Source organism: Pleurodeles waltl, chromosome 2_1 (genome assembly GCF_031143425.1).
Source record: "Pleurodeles waltl isolate 20211129_DDA chromosome 2_1, aPleWal1.hap1.20221129, whole genome shotgun sequence".
Taxonomy (NCBI): Eukaryota; Metazoa; Chordata; class Amphibia; order Caudata; family Salamandridae; genus Pleurodeles; species Pleurodeles waltl.
Window position 1 is genome coordinate 66,889,436 of NC_090438.1, and position 22,024 is coordinate 66,911,459.

General features: G+C 44.9%; 1 protein-coding gene across 2 annotated transcripts in view; it reads left to right on the forward strand.

Annotated features, from left to right (window-relative positions):
- OPHN1 (oligophrenin 1) overlaps window positions 1-22,024 on the forward strand; it is a 449,584-nt gene that overhangs the window by 415,501 nt on the left and 12,059 nt on the right. For both annotated transcript variants that reach the window (XR_011199075.1, XM_069210164.1), the window contains exons 20-23: window positions 3,589-3,906; window positions 7,498-7,663; window positions 14,422-14,472; window positions 21,630-21,674. Coding sequence is in view for 1 of the 2 variants with exons in the window: in XM_069210164.1 (XP_069066265.1) it covers window positions 3,589-3,906; window positions 7,498-7,663; window positions 14,422-14,472; window positions 21,630-21,666 (572 nt within the window). In the remaining variant the exon portion in view is untranslated. The remainder of the gene's footprint in view (window positions 1-3,588; window positions 3,907-7,497; window positions 7,664-14,421; window positions 14,473-21,629; window positions 21,675-22,024) is intronic.

Here is a 22,024-nt window from a genome sequence, read left to right on the forward strand (position 1 = left end):
CTAGTGCAGGTGGGCGCTGCTTCTCTTATCTGGTCCCGAAGCTCTGGAACCTTTACCTGGCCATATTAGATGTGCTACCTTAGAGAATTCATTCAGGAGCCTTCTGAAAACCCACATTTTTAGTGAGACCTAATTTGGTCTGCTCGTCCACTTTTAGCTTCCCCTAGTTGTGTCCTACAGTAGACAAACAAGGATTGCAGCAAGCTCATAGACAACGCACTATCCCTGTTAATACCCAATAGTAAAGAAATACAAGTAAAAAACAAAAGTGCTACTATTAGGTTACAGTAAGCGTGCAACTACACCATAGTTCCTGCTGCAACAAGGAACTAAACGGGGCTGAAACAGCTCCACTGGTAAATACTCCAAAGGGGGGTGCCACGCAATCTGTACAGGGAGATACACATGAAAAAGGAAAAGTCCGATGTTCTGACAGTATAGATGAACAGTCCTTTCGTTTTAATATTTCATTACAAGTCCAAAATGTTGATTCCACACAATCCTGTGGGTGATATAAATTAGGACCAAGAATAATAAAGAAAAATAGCCTTGTATTCTTGCAATTCCTGCAATTCCATGGACAAATGAAATGTTCAGGATAAACAGCCAACGCGTTTCGCCCAACAAGAGGGCTTCTTCAGGGCTGTAGAATAACCAGAAAAAACATATATATACTATGCTATCCATTACACAAAAAGTGTAACTATATGGGTAAGTGTAAAAATACACATCACAAGAGTGAATCAAGGGAAAACAATACTGTGTACCAACACATTGATGGAAGTGATGAGCCCGTGCGAAACATGTTCTAAACCATGCAAATACATAATGATGTTGTGAGAGGTATATGACAAGTGACCAAGCAATGAGTTAAATATATATAGAGTTGAAATAATTGTATAAAGATGTATATGTCAAGTGTTAATAAGTGTCGTAAAAAGTGAGATCCCAGAAGAGAAGGGAGGGGGGGCATCCAAGTGTCAAATAAGGCAAATAAAGCAAACTCATGAAAAACATACCATGAATGGTATCCAGTCAGTAGTGGTAGTAACAAATATATTGATAAATCAGTAACCTGAAAAAACGAGACCAAGAATTTATTTATTTATCCTACAGTACCTAGCACCAGGAAGCTTCTTGTTGGAGCAGATGTTTGAGCTTCATAAAACTATTCAATCCTTCATTCATGTATTCATTCATTCACAGTGTAATCTCCTGTTATCTCACAAACCTGATCTCTAACAGTAATATTGACGGGTAGTGTAACCTTCTGTTATTACCTTACAAACCTGATCCCTGACAGTAGTTACAGGGCTGGCTAATCCTGGTTTACTGTCTGCAGGGGCTGAAACAGAAATGCATACTTTTTCAGGAAATAATCTTTTTGATAGTTGTACAAAAATCTAACTTTGCCAGTCAATTAGATTTTTCTCTTTTCAGCAAAATGCAAAAGACAAATTATATTTTTAGAACTTTAAACATAAAACAAACTTTGTCAGTGGCAAAACTACCTTATCCTATGCAGTAAACAGCAGTTTTGACCTCTGCTACTTAGGAAACACGCTAGTTAACATACTTTGCACGTTTAACCTCTAAATATTGTACAGTTGGGCCTTGGAAGATTAAGACACACTTTACTGGTGACTAATGTTGGAGATGGGCTTAAACATGTCAAAATGGTTTCCCTGTGGCTTGAGGATGCCACAGCTTAAACATGTCAAAATGGTTTCCCTGTGGCTTGATGGTGCCACAGCTTTAACGTGTGAAAATGGTTTCCCTGTGGCTTGATGATGCCAGAGCTTAAACGTGTCAAACTGGTTTCCCTGTGGCTTGATGCCACAGCTTAAACATGTCAAAATAGTTTCACTGTGGCTTGATGATGCCACAGCTTAAACATGTCAAAATGGTTTCCCTGTGGCTTGATAATGCTACAGCTTAAACATGTCAAAAAGGTTTCCCTGTGGCTTGATGCCACAGCTTAAACATGTCAAAATGGTTTCACTGTGGCTTGATGCCACAGCTTAAACATGTCAAACTGGTTTTCCTGTGGCTTGATGATGCTACAGCTTAAACATGTGAAAATGGTTTCCCTTTGGCTTGATGATGCCACAGCCTAAACGTGTGAAAATGGTTTCACTGTGGCTTGATGATGCCACAGCCTAAACATGTCAAAAAGGTTTCCTGTGGCTTGATGATGCCACAGCTTGTGCAGTGGCACCGGGCTGCTGGCCAGCCCTGCTGCTATGATTTGAAGTGCCCGTGTGGTTACTGTAAGGACGCACCGCATCCTACTTTAGACGTTTCACCTTTGCGCAATGGGCACACTTCTTGCGCAAGTTTACCGTGAACGTACCTACTGGTCAAATATGCGATTTGGCATTTGCCATTTATTTGCCAGAGCACATGCAATGGACGGTGCTTAAAGCTTCCCATTGCACAGCACTCTAAATATACCAGGGCCATCAAAATGCAAAAAAAAAAAACAAGAAAAAAAAGTTGTAGAGACCAAGTGATGAAGACAGATTCCTGCAAATCCTAATCTCCATTTTAAGTGACACCTCATTACCTGGCAGTTCTTCAGACATTTCATTACAGCTCTGCAGAATGGCACTGAGAAAACATACTTATTATGTAAATGTTTCCTTTGGGGCATTTTAATATTCAAATCATCAGACCTCAAACATAGTTGCTCGTTATTTAGAATTCATGTAAACCAAGCAAGTCTACGTGAGTTACTCCTGCTTTGAGAAAACTGCAATGCAAGCATTACTTTCTTTCTGGAGGGTGAAACAAAACCTTTCAATGGCAAGTAGGACCAAGTGCTTACATTGCATTAAATATGTCAGGTTTTGGCTTACTGGTATAGAAAAAGCTCTTCCTTCCCAGTCCATTAAGCGGAAATGTTTCAAAATCTGGATAAAACCTTCAATAGGCCAAAGGACACCAGTTAACTTTGGTGAAGCTTCAATCTGTGTTGCTGTTCACCATTTTTAGTAACATTTGCCTGTGAAAGAAACATTTTTGTTGTTTTCATTTTGAAAATCAGGCAGGAGTTGCTGGATTGTGCTGTAACTCCACAACCACCGGGAAAGCAAAGTGGCCGCAAAATCACATAATGCCAGTGTCCCTGATGACTCACTTGTGCATCTAGATACTGGTATTTCCACTGCCACAAAGACCCTTGAGTTGCTGAAAGATAACTTTGAATGCTGTATCAAATATGTAAAGTGAGTAATTCCGGAAAGAGTAATGCTCATAGAAAACACCCAGCGCTTTATAGAAGTATTGTACTTGTTGTCCATGTCTGTCATTCACCAACAGGTGAGTAGCATTCTTGCTGTTTGGGTATAACCTTCAGACTGGAGACTATTATGAGTTTATGTCCTTTGTTAGTAGAAACTTGAATGGTAATATTAAAGAAAATATCAGAGCTAAGCTCCTAAAGTGGACTCTCTGATCTGTGTTCCACAGTCTTCAATATATCAGTCTGTAAGCAGATCAGTTGGATGATATTGAGAATTCAAATGGTTTCAAATTTACAGTACATACTCAAAATGTCCACAGTAATGTTTGCTTTCTCGCCTGCAGCGCCCAATGACGTGGCCTTCAGCCCAACCCTCAATGGCAGTGCTTTCAGTACCACAGAGACCCCGCTGCCCCTTCAGCGCACAAAGCTCTTGTCCAATGCGTACAGAGGGGATGCGCCCAGCCCGCCCATCCCTGATCCCCGACCAGCGCCGTACTCTGAGAGCGATGGAGGAAAGCCAGCATTGAAGCTACAGGAGGGAGGCCCCAGATTTCCAGCCAAGGCTGCAAACGGGGAGCTGGTATCTCCTGGAGTTCCGCGGACATCGGCAATGCAACCAAAGAGGCCGAGCTGTCGGCCCGCGGTACCTAACAAAGAAAGTAAGCAGATAATGGCGTGTAATTGGAGTAATGTGGACATGGCAGGGTTCAGGATAAAAAGTGCATCTGTGTCTATATGTGAACCCCAGTGCATATAATATTTTATCATTCCCAGTCCCGGCTAAGCTCCAACTATGAATGCCTTCACTGTTTTTAAATCACAAGTTTTTCTCTTCTATTAACTCCCCCCCAAAAAAGCAAAAGGCCTTGCAGGAATTTTAAACAGTATCCCTTTCCTCTAAACATAGTTAATTTGTTGCATCATTTCTTGTCTCCTTCTTGTATCACAGTGTGGTGAAAAGCAGAATATCTCCTCAGTTTCCCCGGAGATGCTCAGCAACCTTTCTTCTTCTTTCTTTCTTTGTGAAGCCCTCTCTCCCCAAAAAAGGGCTCTTTGTGAACCCCTGCAGAGACGAAGAGATGCTGAAAAGGCGGTGGCGCTTAGCCAGAATGGGTAGCTAACCTCTTTGTGGCCTGTTGCTCTCTAGCAATGAATGGACCCTTCACATCACATTTTCTAGTAATTCCTGTTATTTTTGGCCTGCCTTAGATGACCTGCCTTTCAGGCCAGGAAATGAATACAAAACTGAGGCTGTGCCACAGGGGATACAACATTTGACTGATAAACACAATTGCAGAAAGCTAAAGCCTAGTCATGGACCTAACAATGAATAGCACCCTTGCAAGCCTACTTCATGTGTATAGTTTGAAGGCTTCTTAAGTCTTCTTTAGGTTGCTTGCCAGTATTGTTTCTGATTTTTATGTTTTATATAGTTTGTGCAGTATTAGGGCCCTCATTCCAAGTGGCGATATTCTACCCAGAGCAGACACTACTGGTAGAATTCCACTGCAACCCAGTGTCTCCGGGCCTTGTACTCTTGGATTCGCGATCTTGGTAAAACCACAGCTGCAAACTTCAGATCTGGGAACATCCCTGAATGAAAGTGTTTGATCCTCTTCTGGTGGCGATCTCCACAATTTATCTAGATCTCCTCTGTACTTATACAAATGTGATCTACCAAAGTATTAACTTACATGGTTTTGCAAAGAAAGATAGTACATATAATTTGCGATTTCTCATGCAGGGACAGTCACTGCTGCGCGCACTACACCTCTGTCTTTCGTGCTCTGATCTTGCTGTTGCTTTATCTCACTCCCCAAGTGCTTCTTACTTTTTTGTTTTGTTTTTGGTTCTTCCCCTGATTTTACCAGTTTTTTTTAGGTAAAGTGATTCTTAGGTATTTGAGTGAAAGGGGTGGGGTGTGACTCAGATGGGCTTCAAAGGGGACCTCCCCATATTTTTTCAAACGGGAGGGTGCCTCACATCTGTTTTTATGGGAAGCGCCTCTAGTATCTATGCATCTTTCACTATCTATTCCCCTGGGGTCATTTCACCAACTCTACGTGACAGGCAGTGTTAAACCATGGTGCATTGTAGGCGGGGAAATGACCGGTGCTGCAATGTGTGCAGCATAGCACACTTCTCTACAGTATGACTTTGTGTCAGTGTAACAAATTCAGTTACAGAACAATCTTATAAAAATCAATTTGTGTAAATGGTTTGCAAATTTATTTGAAGAATTAGCAGGCAGTCATGGTAAGGCTATTTAGTTTGGGATAGGCGAGGCATCTCTGGGGCTGTGGAGGAAGGGGGGCTATCTGGACAAGTTCATGAAAGCCAGCATTAGGGGTGTGAGGGTTGAGTATATCTAGGCACCTGCTTATTTGACCTCACCAGGTGCATGGAAGACGTGGATCATAGCTGGACACATGCTTATGTGACCTCACCAGGTGCTTGGAAGATGTGGAACATAGCTGGACTCGTGCATATGTGACCTCCCCAGGTGCATGGAAGTCGTGGAACTTAGCTGGACTCGTGCATATGTGACCTCCCCAGGTGCCTGGAAGTCGTTGAACATAGCTGGATTCATGATTATGTGACCTCACCAGGTGCACTGAAAATGTGGAACATAGTTGGAGACATGCTTATGTGACCTCAGCAGGTGCATAGAAGATGTGTAAAATCTCCACTGCTGCATGCAGTGCACACCAGATTTGAGGCATATGGTGAATACCTTGACTGGCACAGCGGAGGCAGCACAAAGGGTGTGAGAGATGGAGAATACACAGAGTAGAGCATGGGAAGCATCACCAGGGTTTGAAGGATGTGCACCATCTTCATTGGTGCTGGAGTGGCATCAACAGGGATATTGGGATGGAGGATGCCTGGAATAGTGAAGAAGATGCTGCATGGAGAGTGTGAGGAGTCACAATACATGGGCTCTTGCATGGGAAGCAGCGCCAAGAATGAGAAGGAAGGGTGAGGCACCTAGGCTTATGCAATGGAAAGAACCACAATGTGTGTTTGGAATGAGGATACTGGGGTAGGTGCATACAGGCCATCCCCAGTACTCCAGGACGATACACAGGTGTGCAGTGGTTCTGCACACCAGTGGTGCAGGATGGTTTTTTGCCAATGCAGTAGCACCATGCTTCTGGGGATACCTCAGTTAGTGCAGAAGAGGCATCACCAGGAGTGTAAATAATATTGAGTGTCTCCACTGTCTGACAGTGGGGAATACCTTCGCAGGTGCGAGCGATTCCCTACCTGGAGTGTGGTGGATGTGGACCATCTCCACCAATGCAAGAAAGGCAGTACTCATGTTGGTGCAGGACATGCAGCACATGGGGTCTAAAGGATGGAATGTATCTTGACTAGTGCATGGGAGACATTACCAGGAGTGTGGAAGGTGTGAATCACCTCAAATGGTGGTTGAGAAATGGCACCATGTTTGTGGGATGTTGGGATACTTGTACTAGTGCAGGGCATGCAGCGTAGGGGTTGTGAGGGTTGGGGGATAGCTGGATTGTTGCATGAGAAGCAGCAGCCAGAGTTTAGCGGAGTGTTGACGATACCTGCAGCAAGTGCAACATGCTTGGTAGAGAATACCTGGACCGGTTATGAGCAGCTTAACCTGGAGGATGTAGGATGTGGAACACCTCCAGTGGCGCAGGACAGACACCACCAGGCTTGTGAAGGGTGTGGGATACATTGGTTCAGAAGAGGCAGCGCATGGAGTGTGAGAGATGGGAGGCATCAATAAGATTGTGTAAGATGTGAATCACCCCTATGTGCTACAGGAAAGCATCGTTTTCTCTGACTTAGAAGATGCTTGATGGCTCATCTTTCTTTTTCCCACGTTCTTTCTTCTTCCTCTCAGTTGTCTTTGGTTTTTGCTCTCATATCTGTTCTACCACATGTGTTCAAAGTGATCGGTAAGTGCCAGTGCTTCTGTGTTGTCTTTCTTGATTACATTTTCAGAACCTTGTTATTTCATTTTAGAAGTGAGGAATATCCAGCTGTGAACTGGGGCTAAGTGTATGTGATCATGGTGTGGATATGTGCTGTCTGTTCAAGGGCAAATAATATGCAATCCACTTTAGTGCCAGATTGGATCCACAGGAATTGCTATCCCTGTTTATTTCTCATGTACTCTTCACTGACATGTGGCCTCTGATATGTGGATTCTGTTGTTCGTTGGCTTATATGCTCTTTGAAGCCTTGTGGTAATCCATGGTCTTCCGTGTCAGGTGACTGTGACAGCATCCATAAAGCACGGTCCCCAGGAGAGAGACCAGTGATCGTGCGTCCCCCAGTGAGACCTCCAGATCCTCCTTGCAGAGCTACTGCTACCCCGAAACCCGAGCAGAAAGCCAGCCAGCCACCAGGAGGGCCAGAGGATATCCCACCATCAGTGTGAGTAGAACTCCTTTTCCTTTGTTTCCAGCAAAACCTTAATGTACCTAAACCTGGTCCCTTGAGATTGTAACTGTCAGTGCACTTCTGTAACAAATGTTTCAGACGTTTAGGTGTTATGAGTAATCTAATCATACTGAATACAGTGGTTTATGTTTTGAAAAAAGCCACCCACACAAGGTGAACGCAGCACCACAAGAGCTTGCAGTTCAAGTTCACAGCACAATTCCTGGCCTTTCAAGATTTTTCAGTGTAGGTTCATAAGGTCACCTGTAGCTTCTTTCAATGTAATATGACAAAACTCCCCTGGCTCTTTAAGAACATTCACTGTACATGGACAACATCATATCTTCTATGGCTCTTCAAGAACTGTCAATGTCAACTGTTGATGTAAGATCTTTACACCTTCTCCTGTGCTACGTGACCTCCCATTTCAACTTTCATGAACATCCATCCATGCCTCCTCTCTCCCTCTCTACCCAAGTATACGGCAAGCACTCTGAAACTGACATGAATGTCTTGTACTAATGTTTTGTATTAAATATAATGACTAACCAACAGTTGTCTTGTTTGCTGCATGTATATGGATCTGTACCTTGTATTGAACTTTTGCCAAACTTGTTGGGGTGTCTAACTACGTTATTGTCTCACTCGGGCCCTTTCCCATATTACACTTTGCTAACATTTACAGTGTAATGGTGCCTACTGGTTCCTGGCTTGCATAGTATAAAGCTGTAAACATTGATTCCCACAAATAATCAGAGTATTGAATTTCACATCTGGAGCTATTGTAATGCTACTCCAATCTTCTAATTTAGCAAGTGTAGAAGAACCAAAACAACAAAATAAGAAGGTCAAACTACACAAAAGAAATCCAACACCAATTGATAAAAATAGATCTAGTTTTTATAAATTTTCAGGCAGCAAAACACACAGAATCCACTGGAGGGTTCAGAGACATGGATTTTTAAGAAAAATGTAAATCACTGCTTTTCACTTCAAAAGCTAACAAGCATTGGTAACTACTCTGATTAGCGTAATCTTTGGAAACTATATAAAACTTCTAGAAAGTTGTGATTGGCTACTCTGGCCCTCTTTTGGCGACCAACTCCAACAGGTAGGTAAAGAGTTGTAGGACAGTTACCTTGTCACTATGGTGTACACTACTTCCATATTGATTTGTTTTTTTCTGTTTTAGCAACTCTTGAGTTTTGGTCACAATCATGTCTCCATCTGGTGAGCCGTTAGTAGTACCTGCAGATTTGGTGTTTGAGCAGGAGAGGTTGGAAGCCTAAATGGTGTCTCAGCTCAAAAGGTTCTGCAGGAAGTTTGAATGTCCTTTTAAAGGCCTCACTAGGACGGAGGAGCTGCAAAAAACGCTGAGGTTAGCAGCCAGGAAGGCTGGTGAGCACACTGAGGATGGGAATGATGTTGTGGAGGAGGAGGAACAAAGTCTGAACCCTGGATGGCTGGAGGAACCAGCATTGCCTGTTGGTTGGGGGACCAGCCTGAATGGTGGAAGAGCTTGCGCCAGAGCTGGCAGCAGTGTTTCCTCTCCAGGTCTATCTACAGAGTAGCTGGAGAATAGGCATAGCGATACGGAGCTCCAGTTGGAACCAGCCAGGCTCAAAGCAGAGGCAGAAAAAGAAAATCTTGCAGTTGAAGAAAAAGAAATGATGTTAGCCCATGAACTGAAATTGAGAGAGTTGGATCTGAAGGCCAGAAGGACTGAGTTCAGCTCAGATGATGGCAGCAAAAGTACCATATCCAGTACTGAAGGGATTTGGTTTTTAAGGAAGGGGTGACATACACCAGTAGGCTCAGGCATATGAGGTAGCTCCAGAGGTGCACAGGGTCCCTGAGGTGGAGTGGGGAACTGGCATGGGGTCAAATTCCTAGTTGTGGAAGGGACACTCTACTGACTCAAGAATGGAGTGACAAGGGTAGGTGTACCCCCATGGAGGAAGCCTTGGTATGGGAGTATGGAGTCACCCCATAGGAGGGAAAGGTGAGTTTGAAGGGCAGTCAGACACTGTCTCACCAGATGGGGGATGATGTGCGGTACTTTTCCAAAGTACTGGATGGTTGGGTGAAGGGTAGTGTGGTTACAACATGTGAGGGGCTGTACAATTTTATTGGTGGGGAGCACATGTCCAGTCACAGTTTTCCAGACCTACGCCAGCACCTGGTGCAGTGTGAGTTCTCTGACTGCAGGTAACTTGCACTGGAGGCAGACCTCTGGGTGAGTGCCAGAGTGTCTGAAGAGGCATTGGGGAGTAATTCTAAGGGAGTGGCTCAGGTTTTCCCCACCAGAATGAGGGGGGGGGGGTTACAGTACTACAGACAGGTCCTAGTGTAGTAGTGGGGGTACAAGGGCCTCATGTCCTTTCCAGGAATAGGAGAAGGGCTGGGAGTGGGCAGAGGTCTATGGCGCCCTATCTTCAGCTCCAGTGCTTGGGCTGCTGACAGAGGGGGATCTCGTCTATACCAAGAGACCATCCACTGATGAGAGTTTCACAGTGTCAGGAGAACTTGGGGGGACAGCTGTCTGGTGTGTGCCAGCACCATTCCAGAGAGGAGGGTACAGAAGCCCAGACGGAGGGGTGAGATGGGGAGACAGTCCCCAGTGGAAGGACCAGTGGGTCAGGGGTTGCCTGCTGTGAGGTCAGAGCACCCCAGGAATGACTCTGGTGACACCACTTTTGGCTTGGGATGGCTTGATGCTCTACCAGAGGAACTGGAGTCGGGAGACCTGTGCCAAGCAGGCTCTCACACAACACTTGAGGAATGTGTTCCCCTTCGTTTGGAGGGTGGTGGGTGTACTCCCCTGGAAGTCCTGGCTTGCTAGGCCCAAGCTCAGCCTAAGGGTACAGACCCTGGATTGGAGGACCAGTTGCAGGATAGCACTCTTAAACCTGTGGGAGAATTGTGCAGGATGGCTGCCTCAAATGCCCTGACAGTTCTGGATTTGGGGGGTGGCACCCCCCAGAAGAGGGTACAGAGCCCTGAGAAGGGAAGCAAGGGGGAGGGCTGACTCACCTCTAACTCCTATCTGGCCTAAGGATACAGACCCTGGGCTGGAGGACCAGTCACATGATACCACCCTTGAACTGGTGGGAGGGAGATTGGACAAAGGGTAACAGTCACTTGGGGCTACCGCCCGCACTCTGAGAAACCACAGAGGTTAGAGAGCTCTGTAAGTGATGAAGCTTGGCTCTCATCACTGACAGTTTTGAGTGGCCACTGTGGACTGCTGTCCTTGTGAACAGACATGCCCTTGGGTGGGCACAGAAGTCACACCCGAGGGTGGAATGGGCCACACCACTACATTGGCCATGGTGGTACTGTCTGCTTACTCAGTTACATCTGTGAGCAAATTAAGGTTAGGTGCTCCAGAGATGGGGTCCTCAGGTGAAGAGTAGCATTCCCCCTGGGTTAGATTAGTGGGCCCTGAGATTATAGACTGGGGAATCCAACTGGGCTCAGAAAGATATAGAACTGGAGCACGCCCCTTCTGTTGGGCGCCAGGGTCCATGTTTTATCATCCTAAGCAGGGAAGTCCATCACAGTATTGATTGGTCTATCTGGCTTTAGGCTGGAAGGGGGTTGTGCTACACCTGGCCCTTTTTGCAGGGTTATCCCCAAACTTTTTATTTTCCTCTTCCTATTTTTTCTGACCTGTTTCTGTTGGCTTTAGGACTCTGGGCACTTTACCACTGCTAACAAGTGCTAAAGTGCATATGCTCTCTGTCTAAAATGTATTAGTGATTGGTTTATCCATGATTGGCATATTTGATTTACTACTAAACCCCAAGTAAAGTGCCCTACATGTGCCCAGGGCCTTTATATCAAATGCTACTAGTGGGCCTGCAGCAGTGATTGTGCCACCCACACGAGTAGCCCTGTAAACATGTCTCAGACTTCCCACTGCAGTGTCTGTGTGTGCAATTGTCAACTGCCCTCACTTGCCAGGCCCAAACCTTCCCCTTTACTACTTGTAAATCACCCCTAAGGTAGGCCTAAAGCAGCCCCATGAGCAGGATGCAGCGTACTTAAAGTTTAGGACAAATACTGGGTTGTTTTACATGTCCTGATAGTGAAAAACTGCTAAATTTGGTTTTTACTATTGCAAGATCTGTCCCTCCCATAGATTCACATGGGAATTGCCTTGAAATATCTTTAACGTGCAAATCCCCTTTGGGCGCAGATAGAGATGTGGAGTTTGAGGTCTCTGAACTCACAATTTAAAAATACATATTTTGGATGAAGTTGGTTTTTGAATTGTAGGTTTCAAAATTACACTTTTAGAAAGTGGACATTTTCTTGTTTAACCATTTTGTGCCTCTGCCATTCTGTGGTATACACTTCTGGGTCAGGGTGACAGTTGGGCTGTTTGTGCAGTCACTCTAGACAGTCACACATATTGAGCTGAGGTGTGCCCTGCATATCCTAATAGCCCATCACCAGGCTGATGGGTCTTCCTGTGCTAAAGCAGTGGGGAAAGCTGACACCTGCACCTTAATAGGGCTCTGCCTGCCCTGACACAGAGCAGTCTCCAACCCCCTAGAGTGTGCCTGGGGCCAGGTCAGGGAAAGGCAGGGTCTTGTGCACCACAAAGACTTCTCTTTGAAATTTGCCTTCTTCCAAGACAGAAATAGGTATAAGTACTGGAACTCTGACCCCACATTGTTGGAATCCGTGTGGACTGAGGACATTCTGCCAGGAAGAAGAGCTGGATGCTGCAGGAAGGACTGCCACTCTGCCTGTTGCTTTACTGTGCTGGCCTGCTGCTTCTGTCCTGGAAGCGAAAGGACTGGACTTTTCTTTCTGCATCCTGCTTCCAAAGGTTCTCCAAGGGCTTGGACTGAGCTTGCCTCCTGTTGAGAAGTCTCATACACATCAAAGACTACTGCAGCCAGCACATGGGCTCTCTTGCTGAAAGTCATGACCTGCCAAGTGGTGCCAAATCCAGTTTCTGGGCCCTTGGGAGTGAGTTCTGGTGCACCAAGGAAGAAACAAGTGCATCAACGTCCAGAACTAATTCAGGACTGGCGCCGCTCTCTGACTCTGTGCCGCTGCCTCCACTGGAACCGTGGTCCTCTCTGAGTGCAATCTCGTGACCTCCACCGGAGGCCCGACGCCGCTACAGGGCCTCGGAAGTCCCACCACAGCATGAGTCTAGAGCCACGTGTCACCGACAGTAGGGGCACCTGACTTAGACTCTGCTGTTGCACCCGTCGCCCTGTGGTGTGATCACGACACCATGAAGTCGACGGCTCACGTCTTGACCTGCTGGATCAATCGACCCGACATGTCGTAAGGAACTGACACTTGCTGCCAACGTCGCTTCACCTCCCCTGCAACCATAAGGAACCATCACCTCACCTTCCCTGTGGCAGCTAGAAACCAACACCGCACCGGCTCCAGTGATACCTCACCTCCCGACTCCGTGCAAAGTCTTTGTTTCCTCATTGTTTCCAAGGTACTGTACCTGAAGTCCGTGCAACTCCGTGACTGGCCTGCACACCCTCACGAATGTCATCTGACTTTTGAAAGCAAATCCATCAAGACACCCTGATATCCCCAGCTGGAGTTATTGTGTTTCTAAACGCTATACTAAGATTTAATCTTTGAAAATTTTAAATTCTGATGTTTGTCGTTTTGTTTTTGTTTTACTCAGATAGTGGCTTCTAAACTGGTGTGGAGTACTTTTGTGGTGTTTTCACTGTGTTACTGTGTGTGTGTGTGTGTGTGTGTGTGTGTACACAAATACTTTACACATTGCCACTGAGATAAGTCTGAATGCTCGTGCCAAGCTATATGTGATCGAAGTTGGTTCTTCCTAGCGGTACTCCTTGGTCCACGATTTAGGTGGGGTGACTTTGGGCACAAGGTCCAATGTCCCTTGAAGTCCTCTTTGGTCCATCAAAAGTCCAGTTGCCAGTGGACTACTGGTCTCTGGTCACAGGGAAACCAGTGGTTCCCTTTGCTGAACACCACTGCCCATCTTGAGTGACCAAACCACACTCTGACGACTCTCCCAGGTTCAGCAGACTCTCATGCAACTTTTAAGCGTTAAGGCTTGGTCTCCACAGCTGCAGTTGGTGGTTAGTACTATCAAGTGATTGTGGCTGACTTGCCAGGATGGGCTACCTCAGCTTTTGTGACCCTGGTGCTGTAACAGGAAGTCAGCTGACTGACTCTTGGGGTTCATCTCTTTTGTGTGGGGCTCTGTGGTGACTTTTCTTCAAGCAAGGAAACACCGGCATAGACTTCTTTTTGATAGCCCAAGGATGAGCAAGGGTAGTCCAGCAGTTGGTGACGCCTCTCTTGCCAGGTCCAGGGAACAGACAGGCAGTTCTTCTTTGGTCCTCTCTCCAGCCCAGATGTGATAGGTCAGGGTGCTATGTTAGGCCCAGAAAGTGACCTCGGGGGATGCAACAGTTACTAGCCAATGACCTATTAGGCCCTTTCCCGCCTGATGACCACGCCCTACAGTGTTGGAACTTTGCTATGCCAGAGGGCACTATGCTCCCAACTACCAAGATAACTGAACCATTCTCTGGGTGTATGGCGCTTGGTAGCCCACCCTAATGGTATGGCTACCTGAGACTTCTAATCCCCAGCAAGTACTCATTACTTTGTGTTCCACTCAGTAGCACATTGAGTAGTGTTGATTGTGTGAAAGTCTTTAAAAGTAAGTGATCAATTTTGCTTCTTGCTTTGGAAGTCTAATTGTCTTACATTTCATATTGCAGAGTTGCTTCCCGGACCAAGTTTTTTGAAAAAGCATCACGACCACAGGGGAGGTAAGAAATCAGATGTTCATGGCGCTACCAATGGTCAGTAATGCAGACAACCAGGCTGGTGTCACTCTGCATAGCACTCCCACATATTTGCTGTTCATTCCACTGTGGTTCAAGAAACCCTAAGACAAGGAAAATCATGGGTTCTAGCATCAAAATACCTCAATTATGAACATGTGAAATATAATTTATCAATAACATATCATGAAAACAAGATACTGGTAGGGGTGACCTTCAAATGACACAGTGCTTAATTGCTGTCAATTATGTGTCTTACATCTTGATATTGTGCACTGGGCATACTGAGCCATAAAGGTACCAGTGGTCTGAATTGTGAGGAGTTGGCAATACCTTGGAAAGGATTTTAGTGGATTTCCATGCTTGGAAAATGTGTTGTGTCATGTTAGCAGTCCTCTGCGTATAAATAAAGCAGTTTAAAAAACTATACAACTGTAGCCCAGCTACTTAGGTTTGTCTCTCATCTCTTTATACAGTGAGTAGTTGGGGATTAAGATGTAAATACAGCTAATATCGTAGATGTTTTACCACATGACTAGCCGGGGAGGCCCGGGTTGAGCTCTGTTTCTGTAAAAATCTATTAAAACATATATATAAATACATAGCAGCTAGTGTTTATCTATCAGACAATTTTTACTCAGTAGAACCTTACCAGCTGAGGTCTGCAGGTTCTGTCTGACTAGGGCCGAACCTCTTTTCTGAAGTCTTCATATCACACAATTGAAAAATTATTATTTTTTTTTTAAAGAAATGTATGTAGCTTGGGCGCAGCATTATCTATCCAGACAATCTTTGTGTGGACTTTATCTACGGCTTGTATGTAGATCATTATATGAATGGCTGCCTAGTTCGCAAAGCCCATATATGAAGAGTTCACTGTAGTGCATATGCCACCAGTAAGTGTCAATGATGCATTCCCTTTGCTATTAGTGCTCGCAACAAACCAGTTGGAGAATGTTGGAGACAAGGGCAAATATGCCAAGAGAACGACTGTATGGGGGACCTAGATATTAAACTCAGCAAGAATCATGTATGCAGACTTCAGCCCAAACAACATTCTAAACTGGATGTGGGAAAAGAAAGTGAATTATTCTGGTCTGTTCCAAACATCAGTCAGCAGCTTCTATGTTGCTCCCCCTGCTGTCTTCCCACTGTCCAAGAAAGGATTTGATCTTCAAACCCTTTCATCCAAAATGTACTGATCATGCAACTTTTATGGAGTTTATGTTGACCTGAAGTGAAAGCAAGTACAACGTTGAGTCCTCTGTCACTGACCATACAGCAGCTTTCACCTTCATTGAAATCTGTGAACTTTCAGTGTTGGACATTTTGTCATATCTTTAACGACAGGAGGATATCAAAGATAATAGCTGTGGCATTAACATCAAGCTGTAAATGTTAGGAAGTAAAACAAATGATAAATGGCCCACTTGTCATTTTTTAAGCCTTTGCTTGAAATTATTTCAGAAGACTAAAAAGGTCCTCTGTTAATAAGAAGAGGTGGACCAGTTTCAAACAGTGTCTTGCACTTAATATATCGTTTGAGCCATAAGTTAGCATTATTTTTGAACTTGGAATAAGAGATAAATTCTTCAAACCTCATAACACCAAGATCGTTCTATCTCCCAGAAAATGTACCCCAGTAAAATTTGTTTGCCTTTTTCTGGGCCAGAGTGAGCATTTTGAACTTGTCCATCTTCAGAAATGAATTTAATGGGTGGAGGTCCTGGAAAAGCCTGAGACCTCCATCCTTCTAGATGAGAGAGTAGCATGAATAGCATCCCTTACCCCTCTCTGAGTATGACACCTGCTCAGTTGTGCCTTTGGCCACCAAGAGATTGACTTCTAGCATCAAGATAGTGATTTGGTCCAGGAATAAGGGGGGATGAAATGGAAGGCCCGGCATAGCCCTTTTGAACAATTTGTAAGATCCATCAATCTGACATGATGGATCTCCTGCTGAATAGGAAATATCATATCCTGCCCCCTACAAGCTAGTCGTGGGCTTTGGGTGGGCAAATCAAAGCAGTATGGGGGCCACTGCAGCAAGTGACTGAGTTGAAGGATAGCTGTCCCTGCTGGTGTGAGCAGCTTTGGCCACCACCATGCTTTCTGCTTGAAAAGGGCTGTGTTTACTGCTACAGTGCCTGAGAAGGGTGGTACTCCCATTAGCTACGCCTCTGGAGCAGCCGTAAGTGTTTTGTACTGCTTGTGAAGTTGCCTGGCTTTAGACAACAACCACAAGGACCGAGCTATGCTATAACTATCTCTCTTGATCACTAAGCCGCCCTTCTCTCCGAACTATCTAAAGCCATCAAAGAGAATATCTCAAAGAGCTTTAGTTTTTTCCAAGCACGTCTGAAAACATTTGCTATCAGTAGTAAGTTTCACATCCACTTATCCAGTTTGAGGGACTCTAAATCAGTGACAAATGTAATTAAAATTCTAACTCTAGTAAGGTGTGAAAAGGCTGAGAATATCACATCTGCTTTGGATTTGTGGGCCTTAGTTTGTCACAAGCACCATATAGGTAGTTAAATTATATTGCTCCTGTCCACGTGGACAAAGAGACTAGGTGTTAGCGACTGTACTTTTAATATCCTTAGGTGCCAATGGAAAGCAGTTTTGACCTTTGGATAGAGTGAGACAACTAGTATGTGTGAAAACCCATTCTCTGCATTAGAGTTCTACTAAACTTTGATGTCCCTGTAACTGTTGTGGTTATTTAATAGCCGTCAGTGATCTTCTTAAGAAAATTACAGTCCTTAAAAGGCATGTCAAGAATGTGCTCCTGATATCACGTCTATGATATCCAATCTACGTTTCTGAAAGATGGATTTAACATCCTTTTGCTTTTACAAAGGTAACCAAAGAACAAGTTGCATACTTATGGCACACTTTTTCTGATGGATACTCTAACTAGAGTCTTAACCTTTAGGATATTTCGGTGCCACACTGGATACAGAGATTTTTTGCATCAGTGCTCCACAAGCACTACTAAGTGGCACCATATAACTCTGAGATGACTTCACACATCCTCAGAAGTGATGGAGTGAAGCAGCATATAAGCACCAGTCCGCCGGTGCGACATAAGTTTTTAATCTTTCTCCTTCCACATCCTTAGACACGGAGCACTTTGAACAAATCGCAGGTGACAGTTTGCCAAAATTTAACTGGACCTTGGTTTGATGTACATGAGTCCACTCCACTGAATGGGAAAGTGGCAGTGCAGTGAGGAATCTGTGAGTATCCAACAGAAAGATGGTTGCTGAAGGTAAGTATCTTGTCCTTCTGATGGGTAGTACTAACTGCCTCCTCTTTAGAGTAGATACCATAGCACTACCTCCCAAAGTTGGAGGGTCTGAGGAGTGGACTTAGATTAAGAGGTATTGCAGGACCAAGTGAGCAAATTATCCCTCTCCCTGGATCTTGTTGTCAAAGCAGTAGTGTTACGTGAACATGTGCATCAACACCCACATTGCAGAATGACATATATCCAGAACCTGCACCACCTTACCATCTCCTCCATGGTGGCCTTGGCTCTGGTGGAAGATCCTCTAGGGTTCCTTCTTAGCCAGCACATAGCAGATTGTTAATGCAGAGGAATATCCTCTGGGAAAGAGACCTCTTTTGCACCACCTTGCTTTTCTTGGTCCCAGTGAACCAGCATGAAGAGCTGATCATCCACTTGTTGGTCTCTTGTACGGTCAATGTAGAAGGTTAAAGGTCTGTTGGCATCAAGCTGGTGGAACCTCTTCTCTTTTTTCAAGGGATGTGGTGGAGCAACAATGTCAGCAAGGTAACTGATTGTCTGATGTGGGAAGGTAATACCACCTTTAGCAGGAGGACAGTGTAAATCCACAGCACCAGTTTGTCTGGGAAGAAGTTGGTGCGGGGAGGTTGCACAGAGAACACCTGTTAGTCACTCACTCTGCAAGAAAAAGTGATGGCAATAAGAAAGACTGCCTTCATTGTCAGAAGCAGTAGCAAGCAACTGTGCATAGACTTAAATGGGATGCACATAAGGAACATCAGGACAAGATTTTGATCGCACTTGGGCATGAGTTTTGAAAGGATCATATGTGTCAGGCCCTTTAGAAAACGCATCACAGCTGGTGATTAAAGAGTGTTGGTCTGGCAAACATAGAAAGGTCAAATCTGAGTTTGGCCTACAGAGGGTTTCGATAACGTACCCCACGCCAGGCCACAAATGTTTCCTTGGGCCTGCAATAGGTGGACTCTGTGGATGGGATTATGGCTGCAAAAATGACATCTATGCAAAAATAACATCTACCACTTTAGGCAGCAAGTCAAAAGAATTTATCTGTTGCTCAAGCTCCACATATGGTAGTGAAACTTCGCACTTTTATAGCGCACTACTCACCCGTTAGGGTCTCAAGGCGCTGTACACATACCGCTATGGAACCCCTCCTGGCTTTGCCCTGTGAGGTGCCCACTCCTGGGCACCCCCAGGGTGAAGCCAGGCATCCAAGCGCTGTTGGGGCCGTTGTGGAGATTAAGCAAGCTATTGCCCAGAGTTACAGAGTGGGACCCATTAATTAGATTAGGCACCGAGGTGAGAATTATCTGGTCCAAGGGAATTGAGCCCAAGACCTGCCGAGGCGGGACTGGAACCCTGGTCCCGGGCCAGATCTCTGCATCAGGGTCTGCCGCTCTAACCATTGTGCCACACTTCTCCACTAGTGTAGATTAGGGAGGTTCTGTTCAGGCTCCTCACCAGTTGCTGTGACAGGAGGTCCCCCAAAGGGATACCTGGATCAGAGGGTAAATTGCTCAGACCCAGAAGCTCTGCAGACCACAGTATCCTGGCCCACTCTGGGCTATTAAAATGACTTTGACTCCGCCTGTCTTCACTTTCCCCAGAACTCAATGCAGGAAGGGCAGTGGCAGGAACATGTACAGGAGACATGTCTGTTGCAGATGGGCTGCATCTCCCAGTGCCCATTTTGGAGGATGCTCCACTGTGCAGCAGCTTTAACATTGTGTATTCTCAATGGTGGGAAACAGATCTAGCCAGGGCATGCCCCATTGTACGTAGAGGACCTGTGCCACCTCAGGTTGGAGATACCACTCGGGTTCTGCCAACTGCCGTCTGGTGAGCTTTCTGCCATGGCGTAAAGGGATCCCACCAGGTGATTGGCTACCATAAATTTCTTTTGCTGGTCCAGCCACCTCCAAAGACATAGAGACTTCTGGCACAGGAATCCATGACTCCACCAGACCTGCAAGTTGCAGTACAACATGATGGTTGTGTTTTCCATCAGGACCTGTAACAGACTCCAACTGATGGTTATTCTGAGCCAGATTCCAAAGGTCTAGCATGTAGATGAGAAGCTGGCTGTCTACTGGAGACCAGAGGCCTCTGATCTCCACATCCACTTGATGACCCTCCCTGCTCCAGCAGTTGCATGTCTGTTCACAACTGTGAAGTCTGCCTTTCAGAACAAAGTTGATCAGATACCTTGATATATTGTCACAAAAAGTGCCCCGGCCCTTTGACAAGTAAATAATAAAAACATCTTGATGCATAAACTTGGTCTCGACAGATAATGCTGGTTCCTCATAATGGTTTGGGAGACACATTTTATATTTGCAAAAGGAGGGCTCCATTGGCATCCTCTACAGGTGAGACTGCTGTTAAAGGATTCTGCCTGATCTATTAGTGGCACCTAATTACCCCCATGCACCTTCGTGGCCCAGCCCATCACCCTACACCGTGCCTGGTGTGCTTAAGGGCATTTACATACAAGACTGGTCTGAGCCTGGAGGGCGCAAGCACACAACACTGTATGATGCTTGTTGAGGGTCCTCAAAGAAAGCAGACAGAGAAGGCTGCTGGCTAGTGCTGGCTAATGAATCGGCTACATCAATGGGGCAACTTTGTTCTAGGTTATATTCCTTACTCAGACCTAGGGTAGGTGTTGGTTCGCGCCCATCTTCTGCGTCTCCACCATTGGTTTCTAGAAACAATGTTTCAGTTGTTCTTTTTCACAGGGCTGATGGTGAATTGTGTGCAGAGTGTACACAATTATACTCACATTATTAACACCATAGCTCAGTCCCTAAGAAAATCTTAATAAAAATAGTAAAATAAATGAATACTACTTCTAGCCCTCAACATTGAACTGAACAAAAATATAAAAAATACATGTTCATAAAATGTAATCCCATCCTTTTCACATATTTAATTCTGTAGACCCTATTTAAGATTCTTTACGATTATTTCCATATGTGAGGTTAGATTTGGATAGGTTTTAATGGAGTTCTGAAAATGTTGTAACTTTAATATTCTGATTACTTTCAAACGTAAATGATAGTAAAGTGATGTTCTGATTAAATGATGCTAAAGTAATATTCTTATTACGTTCAGTAGTAAATGGTGCTAACGTAATAGTCTGATTACTTTCAAAGGGAATTTATGGTAAGGTAGTTTTCTGATTACCTTCAAAAGTAAATGATGCTAAAGTAATATTCTGGGTACTTTCAATAGTAAATATTAGGTAATATTTTTAAAAGTAAATGGTGCTAAAATTATATGCTGATTACTCTGTAGTAAATGATGGTAAAGTAATATTCCTATTACTTTCAGTAGTAAGTCGTGCTAGAGGTATATTCTAATTGCTTTCAACAGTAAATTATGCTAAATAAATATTTGGAGTAGGACAGCAGCACAGTCACTGGTTAAAATTACTGTGGTAACAAATGCTCAAATGTGGTAACAATTATTACATTTGCTCATTGGGAGGAACATGATTTAATTGTGACCGGCTTCCTGGTGGCACCTGTGCAGTGTATGGTGTCAGGTATGATGCTCCAGGATGAAGGAGACAGTTTGTGGTGGCCAGCGGTGTGCTGCATTGACCAAGATGGAATGGCACCTTTCTCCGGCCGCCTTCAGGTTCACCTATCACCCCTTTGCTCACCCTGGCTATGTACCACTGAGGTATGTGCATCATGATGGCCCTATTCTTGTCACCCAAAGCCTAAATGATTGTTCTTAATAGTGTTTGGAAACTCTAGTCATTGTATAGACACTACTTGGAATATCAGCCATTGCTCCCCAGGCACTGTCTAATGATGTGCAAGTTATTCTTATACTGTTGCCTGTCTTTCTCTCACAGCTCCCCACAAGTCCGGCTCTTGTCTGAAGAAAGCTGAGCTTTCAGGTATTGTAAATCTCTCCCTGCCTTATTTTATACTTTCCTTCTCTTGTTTTCAAGCGTTAGCTGTTCGAACTCTGTTGCTTTGTAGCTATGATTGTGCTATCCATGGGGTCCTATTGCAGCGGAGTACTTAACAGTACCCCTTCTGAGTGAGGCCAGTGGGCCTGATCCCCTACGCTCTACAAGTGCCAGTTAACAATATCCTCTCCGCCCGAGGCCAGGCCCAGAGCCCCTATGTTATACAAGTACCAGTTAACAATACGCTTTCTGAGCGATGCCAGGGCCTGAGTTCCTATGGTATACAAGTGCAAGTGAACAATGCCCTTTCTGAGCGAGGCCAGTGGGCCTGATCT